This window comes from Loxodonta africana, chromosome 14 (assembly GCF_030014295.1).
Source record: "Loxodonta africana isolate mLoxAfr1 chromosome 14, mLoxAfr1.hap2, whole genome shotgun sequence".
Classification (NCBI taxonomy): domain Eukaryota; kingdom Metazoa; phylum Chordata; class Mammalia; order Proboscidea; family Elephantidae; genus Loxodonta; species Loxodonta africana.
Window position 1 is genome coordinate 838,274 of NC_087355.1, and position 14,450 is coordinate 852,723.

At 34.8% G+C, this 14,450-nt stretch overlaps 1 protein-coding gene across 2 annotated transcripts in view; it reads right to left on the minus strand.

Annotated features, from left to right (window-relative positions):
* Positions 1–14,450, minus strand: part of SNTG1 (syntrophin gamma 1) — a 564,878-nt gene that overhangs the window by 352,939 nt on the left and 197,489 nt on the right. For both annotated transcript variants that reach the window (XM_023540209.1, XM_003421078.3), the window contains exon 7: positions 2,790–2,892. In XM_023540209.1, the coding sequence (XP_023395977.1) occupies positions 2,790–2,892 (103 nt within the window). The remainder of the gene's footprint in view (positions 1–2,789; positions 2,893–14,450) is intronic.

A 14,450-nucleotide genomic window follows, 5' to 3' on the forward strand; every position in this document is an offset into this window, starting at 1 on the left:
AAATAAGGAGTTCTGAAAGTAGCAAGAGAAAAGCACAGTGTACCATATATGAATCTCTGATTTAAAAAAAAAAAATAGTGCCAATTTCTCCTCAGAAAATCTGGACTTCAGAAGGCAATGGGATGACATATGTAAAGTATTGAAGGGAAATAATTTTCTACCAAGAATTCTTTATCCAGCAAATTTGTCATTCAAAATGAGGGTGAGATAAAAACATTCCCAAATAAACAAAATTTGTGGGAATTTTTTAATACCAGACCTGCTTTTCAAGAATTACTTAAGGTAGTTTTTCATATGGGAAGGAAAGAACACTAGACGGTTAGATAGGAAGATTAGGGGATGTAAGTTTATGTCAATATGTCAATTACGACAAATCAGAAAAGGAAGATGATAAAGGCTGCACAATTTGAAGAATGTAACCAATGTCACTGTACTGTACATGAAGAAATTATTGAATTGTTGTATGTGTTGATGTATGTATTTTCAAAAACAATAAAAAAGTACAGATAAGTGTCCTTCATGAAGACAGAAAAACACTTAAAATTATTCAATAAACCTGTGAAAGCCAGAACCTGGGTAAGCTGAAAACCTGCCAGAGAAGGAAAACGATAGTTTTCCACTATAACAAGCAATAGACAAGTGGTAAGACTGTATCCTGTTAAAGGAAGAAAACTTGCAGACCCAGAAAAACAAGGCTGTCCCATAGAGTTCAGGCTCTGACAGGTTTCACTGTACTGGCAAATGGAAAACATACCAAAAATGATGCTGGAATAGCTGGATATATATCTATATCTATCCGTCCTCTATCTTGATTCCTAACACACCCAAACATACAGACGTACTTAATATTAAATGGATTACAGGATGAGTCATAAAGCCAAAGCTATAAAGCTTCCAGAAGAAACATGGGTGATATCCTTTTCACCTTGGGGGTAGTAAAATGTTTCTTAGAATACAGAAAAACAAAAACCATATACAACAATAATACCCGTAACAATCAGCAAATTGGACTTTATCGGAATTAAAAGCTCCTGCTCACAAATAGGAGCCCTGGTGCAGGCTACTTAAGAGCTCCACTGCTAACCAAAAGGTCGGTAGTTCCAATCCACCAGCTGCTCCTTGGAAATTTTATGGGGCACTTCTACTCCATCCTATAGGGTCCCTATGAGTCAGAATCCACTCAATGGCAAAGTTTTTTTTTTTTTTCTTTACGGTTCACAAATAGGCACCCTTAGGTTAAAAAATATAAATTATATATTCACAGAGAAGGAGAATACATTTGCAGTACATATAAAAAAAAATATCTAGCAATATATCTATATACATAATATCTTAGAAAATTTGTACAATTTAAAAGTGAAAAAGACTAACCAGGAGAAAACAGTAAAAAGACTTGAGCAAACACATTGTAAAAGAAGATAAACAAATGGTGAACAAGCAAGTGTAAAAGAGCTTATCAGCATTATTCATCAGGGAAACACAATATTACCATAACATTCAACAGACTGACTAAAAATAATTGGTGGGCCATCAAATATTGGAAGTAATGTAGAGAAACCAGACTCTCATACACTGCTGGAGTGGACAGCAGGAGGTGATTTAAAATGTAGCCACTTTGGAAATGTGGTCGGTAATTTAGTAGTAAGTTAATTATGTATCTTTCCTGTTCCTGTAGTGAAATAAAAATATATGTCTGCAAAAAGCATTGACAAGAAGAGTCATAACGGCTTAATTCTTAAAAGTGAAATACTGGAAACAGCCGTGGTATCCAACAAGAGGTGAATGGATTAACACAGTTTATTTATACAATGGAATATGGCACAGCAATGTAAATGAACAACTACTGAAATATACGTCATGGGTGAATCTAAAAGACATTGTGCAGAATGGAATAAGCCAAATAAATAAATAAATGCAGTATGATTCAATTACATGAAGGTCTAGAAAAGGTGAAAATAATCTATGATGAATGATATTGAATGAATGATTGTTTCTGGGATGTGAGTTAATGGGAAGAAGCACAGAGAATCTATTTTGTGATTTATGGGAGTGTTGATTAAGAAAATGTATGCACTTGTCAAAACCGATCCAACTGTACACGTAAGATCTTTGCATTTCATTGCATTTAAATTATGTCTCTGTTCAAAATTGTGTCTTTCGTTGATTTGTTTTTACAAAGTTATTAATTAGATTATTGTACATTTAATTTCAGAAGAAGAACAATGAAACAAAATCAATGCTGAACATCTTAAGTAACTATTATATAAATTATTATATATCCACATAGGCAAGGGTTTAATTCTCTCTTCCTATTCTCCTTGTAAACCCTATGGGCCAGTTCTACTCTGTCCTATAGGGTCTCTGTGAGTTGAAACCGACTCGATGGCAATGGGTCTTTTTATTATTATTATTATTATTGAGGCAACGTAAATGCAATTTTTTAAAAAATAAGTCCTGTAGTTAAATAAGAGTATGTAATTTTCTGGTTATGGACTATATACTCACCAAATATTATGAGTGAAATTTAATAAATACACAAAGTAAGTATATTTGATATTATAACTCAAGTTTTAAATATATATGCTTCTCCAATCATAAGGGTGAAAAACAACTCCAAGTGTGGTGAATAACTTCTGAACAGAATCTATTCCCTTTTCCTAGGGGGCTAATAGGACACTTTGTGATATAAAAGTGTTTACATTCAGGCAGAAAACCCAGTTTTAAAAAAAGGTTGCCAATTACTTTCTGAAAATAATGGTTAGAAAGGGAAAACGATGACGTGAGCTTACATGTACAATCTTCATTCAGCAGGAGTTTGAGGAAAGCAGGTGCTCGTTTCAAAAATGACACTGTTAAGGTCACTTCTTCCCCAGCATTCCGAAGAACCTGAACCTAAATAAAATAAAATAAAAATGTTACCACTACGTAAATGTTTACAAATTTTTATATATGATTACAGAAACATGAAATGATTAGTCACGTTTTTCACCTAGTGGCCAGGTACATTTTATGAAAGATAAAGGGAATAAAAATTATCTCACAGTACAGGAATACAGCCATCAACACAAATGAGGTACAACAACCTGAGGAGTTACTTGCATCAATCGTAATTGGAAAAATATATTTATAACTGTAAGCTTTCATACAGATTAATGGGAAAATTAAGAATCATTCGTGAAGCAGCAAGCAATAAATATGAAAATATAATTTGCAGTCAAACATACAGAAAAATGTTCAACCTCAAGGAGCAAAGAACTGGTTATTCAAAACAAAGTAGCATGACTTTTGGTCTCAACAAGATGGCATAGCCTCATTTCTCACTGCTCTGCTCCAATAAGAACAGCCATAAACTCAGGGGAAAAACTGCAGAAGATAATTGAAGGAGACCTCTGCAATGGTTACAAACCCCAGGACTGGAGAACAGCAGATTAGTGGGGCATCTTATATCCCCCCCAGCCAACAGAGGGAGACAATCCAGCCTTGACTTTTTCTGACCCCCAACATAACAACAGAAGACAGCCAGGTGCACTGATTCTGCCTCTGGGTAAATCAGATAACCAGAACCAGCAGAGAGGACAGATCAGAAACCTGAGGACAGTAAGTGGCAGGGGGAGCCTTCTCCTTCCCTCAAGGCCCGAGACTCCTCTCTTCCACCAAAGACATCAGTGGGGCTGGGGGAGCACCAGCAAGGGGTGTCATGTCTTAACAAGCACCCAGGTTGGAAACCCTCTCTTCCTCACTAGTCCTGAGAGTCCCTTCCTGATCAAACCAAAGACCCTGTGTAGACAGGGCCCTGGTAGGAGGTCCCACCACAAAGAGTGCTGACGCTCCTTTTAGTCTTCATGGGCTTGAGACTCTCCCCGACCCAGGGACACCACACTACAGATAAGCACCAAGGATGGCAATCCTGCTCAAAACGCAGTTTCCCCAGAGGCACTCCCTGTCCTCCACAGGGAAGGGTCTTCCTCTACAACCAGCGCCACCTGGGAAGCACGTAGTCTTCACTAGACTAAGGACCTCTTCCTGCACTTAGTGGTTCCAGGAGGCCAGGCCTCAGGAAGCTCCCTCTACCCTATCAAGTAACACCAGCAGGGAACAGTGAGACCCCTGTGGCACATGTAATACCAAAAGACCAAAACAGTACCATGGAGGCTTAAAAATTAGATTCTCAATGGAACCACAACCCATAAAACTAGACAAGAGTCTTTGTGACCAATTAAAAGATAGAAGGAATAAATTATCTTACCAAATGGAAATTATAAACCTGAAAAAATACAATATCAAAAAAAAAAAAAAACAAACAACTTGTGGGATTGCCTAAATAATGTAGTGGAGATACAAGAGAATAAAACCAGGGCAGTGAAACTATTCTGCATAATATTATAATGGTGGATTTGTCAAATCCATAGGACTGCACAACACAAATTGTAATTCCTAAAGTGATCTACAGACCTTAGTTAATAATAATGTATTGATATTTGTTCATCAATTGCAACAAATGTACCACAGGAATAAAGTATTAACGATAGAAAAAGCAGTGTGCAAGGCAGAGGGAGGTATATGGAAACTGTTTTTCTGCACAATTCTTCTGTAAGCTAAAAGTGCTGTAAAAATTTAAGTCTACTAAACACACAAACACAAACTGAATATAGAGGAAATTACAACAGTCAACATTTGTGGGATGCAGGTAAAGCAGTCATAAGATGGAAATTGATAAAACTAAATACACATATTGGCAGAGAGGAAAAGCCTCAAATCAATATTTTAAGTTCCCGCCTCAGAATCCTAGAAAAAGACAGGAAAATAAATCAAAACAAGCAAATGTAAGTAAATAACAAAGATAAAAGTGGACATCAGTGACATTAAAATAGAAAAACAGTAAAGAAAATCCATGCAAAAGAGCTGGTCTTTGAAAAGATAAAAAATTCACAAATATCTGAAAATGTGAAAATGATTAAAAGACAGACACAAATCATCAATACTAAGAATGAGAAAGAAGTTTTCACTAGAGAAATTTCAGTCATTGATAGGGGGACATTACAAGTAACTTTACCCCCATAAATGTAACAAATCAGAAGAAATCAAACAATTCCTCAAAAGCCAAAAACTAGTACAATTCATCCAGGAAGAAAAAGATAATCTGAGTAGTCTTTTAAGAATTAAAGGAATTGAATTTTCAATTAAAAATCTCCCAGAAAAAGAATATCATGTCCAGATTTTTCACTGGAGAGTTATCCCTAACATTTAAAGAAAAATTAAGAACAATTTTAAACAATCTTTTGCAAAGCTGAAGAAGTAGAAACATTTTCTAACACATTGCTTGAAGCTTGTATTAATCTAATACCAAAATAAGAAAGACAATACAAAAAACAAAAAAGAAACAAAAATCTAAAGAGCAACATCTCTCATGAATATAGACACAAACATTTTAAACAAAATATTAACAAAGAGAATTTAGCAATATTTAAAATACTTATAAACCAGTACATGTGGGATTATTCCAGGGAATAAGGCTTGTTCATCATTTCAAAATCAAACATCAAAATACATCATATTAACAGGTAAAATAAGAAAAAAGTCACATGACTGTATCAGTTGATGCAGAAAATGCATTTGCCTGTATTCAATATCCATTTATGATAACAACTCTGAGATAAATAGGAATAGAGATGAACTCCCTTAACTTAATAAAGAACATTTACAAAAATCCTACAGCTAAATTCATACTTATTTACAAAACACAGGGTGCTTTCCCCTATGATTAGAAAGAAGAGTGAGTGCTGGAGGTGCTCACTGGTGTATGCTAAGAAATATGGAAGAGAGCTTCCTGGCCAACTGACTGGAAGAGATCCATATTTATGCCTATTCCCAAGAAAGGTGATCCAACCGAATGTGGAAATTATAGAACAATTTTTTTTTTTATCATTAATATCACACGCAAGCAAAATTTTGCTGAAGATCGTTCAAAAAAGGCTGCAGCAGTATATTGACAGAGAACTGCCAGAAATTCAGGCCGGTTTCAGAAGAGGACATGGAACCAGGGATATCATTGCTGATGTCAGATGGATCCTGGCTGAAAGCAGAGAATACCAGAAGGATGTTTACCGGTGTTTTACTGACTATGCAAAGGCATTCGATTGTGTGGATCATAACAAACTTTGGATAACACTGCGAAGAATGGGAATTCCAGAACACTTAATTGCGCTCATGAGGAACCTTTACATAGATCAAGAGGCAGTTGTTTGCACAGAACAAGGGGATACCGATTGGTTTAAAGTCAGGAAAGGTGTGCGTCAGGGTTGTATTCTCTCACCATACCTATTCAATCTGTATGCTGAACAAATAATCCGAGAAGCTGGACTATATGAGGAAGAACGGGGCATCAGGATTGGAGGAAGACTCATTAACAACCTTTGTTATGCAGATGACACAACCTTGCTTGCTGAAAGTGAACAGGACTTGAAGCACTTACAAATGAAGATCAAAGACCACAGCCTGCAGTATGAATTGCACCTGAACATAAAGAAAACAAAAATCCTCACAACTGGACCAGTGAGCAACACCATGATAAATGGAGAAATGACTGAAGTTGTCAAGGATTTCATTTTACTTGGATCCACAATCAACAGCCATGGAAGCAGCAGTCAAGAAATCAAAAGACGCATTGCATTGGGCAAATCTGCTGCAAAGGACCTCTTCAAAGTGTTGAAGAGTAAAGATGTCACCCTGAAGACTAAGGTGCACCTGACCCAAGCCATGGTATTTTCAATCACATCATATGCCTGTGAAAGCTGGACAATGAATAAGGAAGACTGAAGAAGAGTTGACGCCTTTGAACTGTGGTGTTGGCGAAGAATATTGAATACACCATGGACTGTCAAAAGAATGAACAAATCTATCTTGGAAGAAGGGGGACCAGAATGCTCCTTAGAGTCAAGGATGGCGAGACTGCGTCTTATATACTTTGGACATGTTGTCAGGAGGGATCAGTCCCTGGAGAAGGACATCATGCTTTGCAGAGTACAGGGTCAGCGGAAAAGAAGAAGACCCTCAACAAGGTGGATTGACACAGTGGCTGCAACAATGAGCCCAAGCATAACAACGATTGTAAGGATGGCTCAGGAACAGGCACTGTTTTGTTCTGTTGTGCATAGGGTCGCTATGAGTCGGAACAGACTCGACGGCACCTAACAACAACAAGGGTGCTTTCCCCTATGATCAGAAAGAAGACAAGACTGTTCACTCTCGCCACTGCTACTCAGCATAATACTGGAAATTCTAGGCAATGCAATAAGGTTAAAAAAAGGAAAACAGCATTCAAATTGGAAAATAAATAAAACTGCCCCTATTTTCAAATTATGTTAATATTTTTGGTGAAAATCCAAGGACTCTACCAAAAACAATAAAAACAAAAACCCTCCAAACCTACTAGACTTAATATGTTAGTTCAACAAGGTCATAGGATATAAGACCAACAAACAAAAATCAATTTTATTTATATATACTTGCAATTAGCATTTGCACATCAAAATTAGAAAGAAAATACCATTCATAATAATTTAAATCAGCTGTCTAAATCTAATTGAACTTGTCCCAAACTACATGCTAAAAACTATGAAACGATAATTTAAATATCAGAAAAGACCTAAATAAATGGAGAGACATACATACTGTGTTCATAAATTTGTAAGACTCAACATTATAAAGATGTCAGTTTTCTGTAAATTGACATATAGGTTTAACACAATTCCTATGAAAATTCCAGCATTTTTTATAGATACAGATAAAATTACTCTAAAACGTATATATCAAAGCAAAGGAAATAGATTGCTTAAAGCAAATTTGAAAAAGAAAAATGAAAAGAATCAGTCTCAGATTTCAAGATTGTCATGTGGTATTGGTGAAGTTATAGACCTATAGCTGACTGGAACAAAATAGGGAAACAAAGTATATTTACATGCAAGTTGCAACTCAATGGATAAATGATAGTCTTTTAAACATATGTTTCATATTAAACATATAGAACAAAACAAATCAAAATCTTGACTTAAATCTCAAACTTATAAAAAATTAAAATTGATCATAAATTTACATGAAAACTGTAAAACTATACAATTTCTAGTATCTAAAAAAAATTTTTTTTTTTTTAATATTGGAGAAAATCTTTAGGACCTAGGGCTTGTTGAAATGTTCTTTAAACATGGCATCAAAACATAATTCATAAAAGGAAAAACTGATAAAACAGACTTCTTACAAATTAAAAAATTAATAACTGCTTTCCCTGGTGGCTTAGTGGTTAAGTGCTACTGCTGCTAACCAAAGGGTTGACAGTTCGAATCCGCCAGGCGCTCCTTGGAAACTCTATGGGGCAGTTCTACTCTGTCCTATAGGGTCACTATGAGTTGGAACCGACTCGACGGCACTGGGTTTGGTTTGGTTTTGGTTTTTATAAAAGAGCCAGTTAAAGAAAAAAAAAAATTAAGCTTAAGTAGGAGAAAATATTTGCAAGCCACATATCAAGCACAGACCACTATCTAGAATATTTAAAGAACTCTTCAAATTTAACAGTAAAAATCAAATACCCAAATTAGAAAATTGGCATGGGCCATGAACAGACATTTCACTCAAAATGATATTCAAAGGCAAATAATCACATGAAAAGATATTCAATAATATATTAGGAAATGCAAATTAAGACCACAGTGACATATCACTGCACATCTACTAGAATTTATAAAGAAACAGTGATAATGCCAAAATCCAGTAAGAAGATGTGGAGAAAGTAGATCTCTCATACATGAGTGTAAAATGGTACAGCCACTCTGAAAAATGGTTCAGCTGTTTCTTAAAAAAAAGTATATATGCAACTACCACATGACCCAGAAATTGTACTCCTATGCATTTATTCTAGAGAAATAAAAACGTATGCCTGTTAAAAACAAACAACCTGTACACAACTTTTCATGTTGTTGTTCATTGCTGTGATTGTTAAAGTTGTGTATCAGCTTGACTGGGCCATGATTCTCAGTGGTTTGGCAGTTACAATGTAATCACCTTCATGATGAGATATGATGTAATGTGATCACCTCCATGATGGGACCTGCTGCGAGTGGTCAATCAGTTGAAAGGGAGTTTCCTTATTGGTGTGGCCTGCATCCAACATAGGTGGACTTTCTGGCAAGGCTCAGGGGCTTTTGCTTGCCCTGGATCCTGCAGCTGACTCCTGTGTGCCTGCTCTCTGGTTCCTGGGACCTGAGCTAGCAGTTTACCTGCCATCTTCCCAGCCTATCTTGGAATTCACAGGTCTCCATAGCCTGTGAGCCACAGGCTTGCTGTCTGACTTGCTGATGTTGAGTTCGTCAGCCCCTGCAGCAACATGAGTCAGGAGAAGCCTCCAGCCTGACCCATGGACTTGGGACTTTGCAGCCTCTACAACTCCATGAGCCATTTCCTTGATACAAATCTTTCTCTCTATACATATATATACAGTTTGCTTGTTTTGCCTCTCTAGAGAACCCAGCCTACGACAATTGTGTTTAAGTTGGCTCCCACTTTTGGCAACCTTACATTTAATAGAAATAATGTTGCCTGTTCCTGTGCCATTTCTATGACCTTTGGTATATTTGAGCCCATTTTTGTGGCTATTGTGTCAATTCATTTCTTAAGGGTTTTTCTCATTTTTGCTGACCATCTACCAAACATGATATCCTTTTATAGTCATTGTTTTCTCCTGATGGCATGTCTAAAGTAAGTGATTCAAAGTCTCACCAATATTGTTACTAAAGAACATTCTGGTAGTATTACTTCTGAGACTGACTTGTTTGTTCTTCTGACAATACAGTGTATTAAACATTGCCAAAGCCACAATTCAAATGTTTCAATTCTTCTGTATTTCTTTTTCATTGCCCACCTCTTACATGCATATGAGGTGATGGAAAACACCATGACTTGAGTCAGGTGCTCTTTAGTCACCAAAGTGATGTTTTTGGGTTTTTTTTTTTTTTTTTTTTTGAATACTACAGCCTTCAGTATGGTTTACACTTGAATGTGAAGAAAATGCAAATCCTCACAACTAGGTCAACAACATCGTGATAAATAGTGAAGAAATTGAAGTTGTAAGCAATTTCATTCTACATGGATCAACAGCCAGGGAAGTAGCAATTAAGAAATCAGACGAATATTAAATTGGACAAATCTGCTGCTGCTACAAAAAATTGTTAGTTTATAACTATTGAGGAAAACTGGGTGATGGATCACAGGACTTCTCTGTAATTTTGGTACATCTTCCTGTGAGTCTATAATTATTTCTAAAAGTTAAAGAAAAGGTCTGAATCAAACTTCTACAGATAAAAACTGCAATGTGTAAAGTGAAAAATTCATATGAGTTCAACAGCAGATTAGATACTACAGAACAAAAGATTATTTAGTTTAATTCATAACAAAAGAAATAATCCCAAATGAAACACAAAGTTTTTTTTTTTTTTTTTTCCAAAAATGAACAGAGTATCAGTGGGATATAGATCAAAATCCGGAGGCCTATTCTATTTTCAACCATTATCTCTGAGGGACAGGAGAGAAACAGAAAAAAAAAAAAAAATTAAAGACATGATTGACAAATATTTCCCAAACTTGTTAAAAACTAAAAGCCCACAGATCAAATGGATCCACAAACCTCAAGTACAATAGGCATGAAAAAATCTACAGCAAGGCATATGATATTCAAATTTCTTAAAACTAGAGATAAAGATAAAATTTTAAAAGCAACTAGGGAGAAAGACACTATATCTAAAGTGACAAAAATAAAAATGACAGTAGACTTACTGAAAAAAAATTCAATAGAGAAGAAATTAAAGAAATATATTTAAAGTATTGATGGAAAAATAACAACTTTATCATCAATTTAGAATTTTACACCTAGCAAAAATATCTTTCAAAAATAGGTGCAAAATATTTTTTTTTCAGACATAGATAAGCTGAAAAAATTAATCACCTGCAGACCCACCCTAGAATAAATAAAAAAGGATGTCCTTTCAGCAGAATTTTAGCAGATAAAATTGGGAGCTCCACAAAGAATTGAAACATACTAGAAACTGTAACTGCATATTTAATTATATAAGATTTTTTCCATATATTTTAATCTGTTTACAAATTAATAAGACAATAACAAGGTAGTATGAGGTTTATAGCATAGGTAGGGAAACAAGAAATGATAAAAGCACAAAAGTCAGGAATGGAAGAATGAAACTCTCCCTCTCCCCATCCCACCTACCCCTGGTAAACACTAAAAACCTTTGGTCTCTATGTATTTTGTCTATTCCAGATAGTTCATGTAACTGAAATACAATATTTGTCTTTAGCATCTAATATCATTCGGTATAAGGTTTTAAAGATTCATCCATGTATCAGAATTCCATTTATTTTTATGGCTGCATAATATTCCATTGCATGTATATACTACATTCTGTTTATTAATGTATTGATGGACACTTGTTTTCACCTTTTGGCTTTCGTAAATAATGCTTCAATGAACATTGGTATACAACTGTCTGTACCTGCTTTCAAGTCTTTTGGGTGTATACTTAGGAGTGGAATTTTTAGATCACACAGCAATTCTATCTTTAGCTTTTTGAGGTACTTTCAAACTGTTTCCACAGCAGTTGCATCATTTTACAATCCCACCAACAATAGATGAGGGTTCCAGTTTCTCCACAGCCTCTCCAGCACTTCTTATTTTGTATTTTTATGACAGTAGTCATCCTAGTGGGAGTGAAATAGTATTTCATTGTGGTTTTCATTTGTGTTTCTCTAATGACTAAAAGGTGCCACAGTGGTGCAGTGGTTAAGAGCTTGACTGCTAACCAAAAGGTCGGCAGTTCGAATCCACCAGCTGTTTCTTGGAAACCCTATGGGCAGTTCTACTCTGACCTACAGAGTCTCTATGAGATGGAATTGGCTTGATGGCAAAGGTTTGGTATTGGTTTGTTTTAATGACTGACACTGATAATCTTTTTATGTGCTTGTTGGCCATTTGCATATCTTGTTTGAATAAATGTCTTAAAGTCCTTTGCCCTTTTTTGATTGGATTGTCTTTTTGTTGTTGAGCTGTAGGAGTTCTTTTTATATACAGGATATCAAACCCTTATAAGATACATGGTTCCTAAATATTTTATTCTATTCTGTACGTTATCTCTTTACTTTGTTGTTAAAGTCCATTGATTCACAAAAGTTTTTATTTTGATCAATTTCAATTTATCTATTTTTTGTCTTTTGCTGCTTGTACTTTTTGTGTCATATATAAGAATCCATTGCTGCAAATTAAGTCCCCAAGGATTACCCTTATGTTTTCTTCCAAGTGTTTTATGGTCTAGTTCTTACATTTATGTCCTTGATCAATTTTTGGTTGATTTTTCATATGGTCTGAGGTATGGGTCCAGCTTTAAATTTCTATAAGTTGAAATCCATTTGTCCTGGTACCATGTATTGAAGAGACAATTATTTTTCTTTCCCCATTGAATGGACTAAGCACCCTTCTTAAAAATCAACTGTCCATAAATATATAGGTTTATTTTTGTACTCTTAATTCTATTCTTTTGGTGTATATGTCTAGCCTTATACCAGTACCAGACTGGTTTGATACGGTAGCATGTTCTGAAACCAAGAAGTGTGAATCTTACTACTTTGTTCTTTTTCAAGATTGTTGTGGCTATTCAGTGCCCCTTTCAATTCCATAGGAATTTGAGGATTGCCTTCTACATATCTGAAAATAAGCCTATTGGAATTGTGATAGGGGTTGCATTGAACCTATAGATTTGGTAGTACTGACATCTTAACAATATTAAGTCTTCAGATCTATGAATATGGAATATCTTTCTATTAGGTGTTCCTTAATTTTTTGAATCAATAGTTTATAGTTTTTAGTGTATAAAACTTTTACCTTCATGGTTAAATTTATTGCTAGGTATTTTGTTCTTTTAGATGTTATAAATGTAATTGTTTTATTAATATCTTTTTTCAGATTGCTCATTACCATTATATAAAAACTGAACTACTTTTTGCTGTTGACCTTTTGTCCTGCCACTTTGCTGAATTCATTAGCTCTAGGGGCTATCTTGTTGAATCTTTGAGGTTTTCTATGTATAAGACCATGTCATCTGCAAAAAGGGATAGTTTTATACCTTCCTTTCTGTTTTGGATATATTTTATCTATTTTTCTTGCCTAATTACTCTAGAACTTACAGTACAATATTGACTTGCTATAATGAGAGTGGGCATCCTTGTCTTGTTCCTGATCTTAAAGGAAATGCTCTCAGTCTTTCTCCTCTGAGAATGATGTTAGATGCTTTTTTTCATAAAAGCTCTTTATCATTTTGGGGCATTTCCCTTCTATTTCTGGTTTGTTGAGTATTTTTTATCATGAATGGGTGCTGAATTTGTCAAACGATTTTCTGTGTTGATTGAGATAATCATTTTTCTTTTGTTTTGTTAATGTGGTATATTATATTATCTATCAACTACCATTACATTCCTGAGGTAAAATCCCACTTGGTCGTGGTATATAATCCTTTTAATATGCTATTGGTTTTGGTTTGCTAGTATATGGTTGAGGATGTTTGCATCTATATTCATAAGGAATATTAGTTCATAGCTTTCTTTTCTTGTAGTATGTTTGTTTGCCTTTGGTATTAGGGTAATGGCTGCCGCATAGAATGAGTTAGGAAGTGTTCCCTCCTATTTTTTGGAAAAGTTTAAGAAGGATTGATGTCATTTCTTCTATAAGTGTATCGTAGAATTTCCTAGTGAAGTCATCTGGTCCAGAATTTTCACTTGTTATGTGTCTGTTGAGATTTTCTATTTCTTCTTGAGTTAATTTAGGTAGTTTATGTGCTTCTAGGAATTCATCCATTTTAACTAAGTTATCCAATTTTTTGATGCACATTTGTTCATAGTATTCTTTTATGATCGTTTTTATTTCTGTACAGTTGGTGGTAATATTGCCTGTTTTATTTCTTTTCGATATATGTATCTTCCTTTTCTTTGTCAGCCTAGCTAAAGGTATCTCTATTGATCTTTTCAAAAAAACAACTTCTGGTTTTATTTATTCTTTTTTTTTCTATTCTCTATTTCATTCATTTTTGCTTTGCTTTTTCTTACTTTTGGTAGCTTTAGGATTGGGGTGTTTCTTCTCTTAGTTCCTCAAGTTGTAAAGTTAGGTTATTGATTTAAGATCTTTCCTATTTTTAAATCTATCTCCTGCTATAATTTCACTCCAAGTGCTGACTTTGCTGCATCCCATAAGTTTGGCATGCTGTGTTGTAATTTTCATTTGAATTTAAGAATTTTCTGATTTCTCTCTTGGTTTCTTCTTTGACATACCAGTTGTTTTAATGGTATTTTGTTCAATTTCCACGTGTGTGTTTTCCAGTTTTCTTTCTGTTATTAATTTCTAGTTT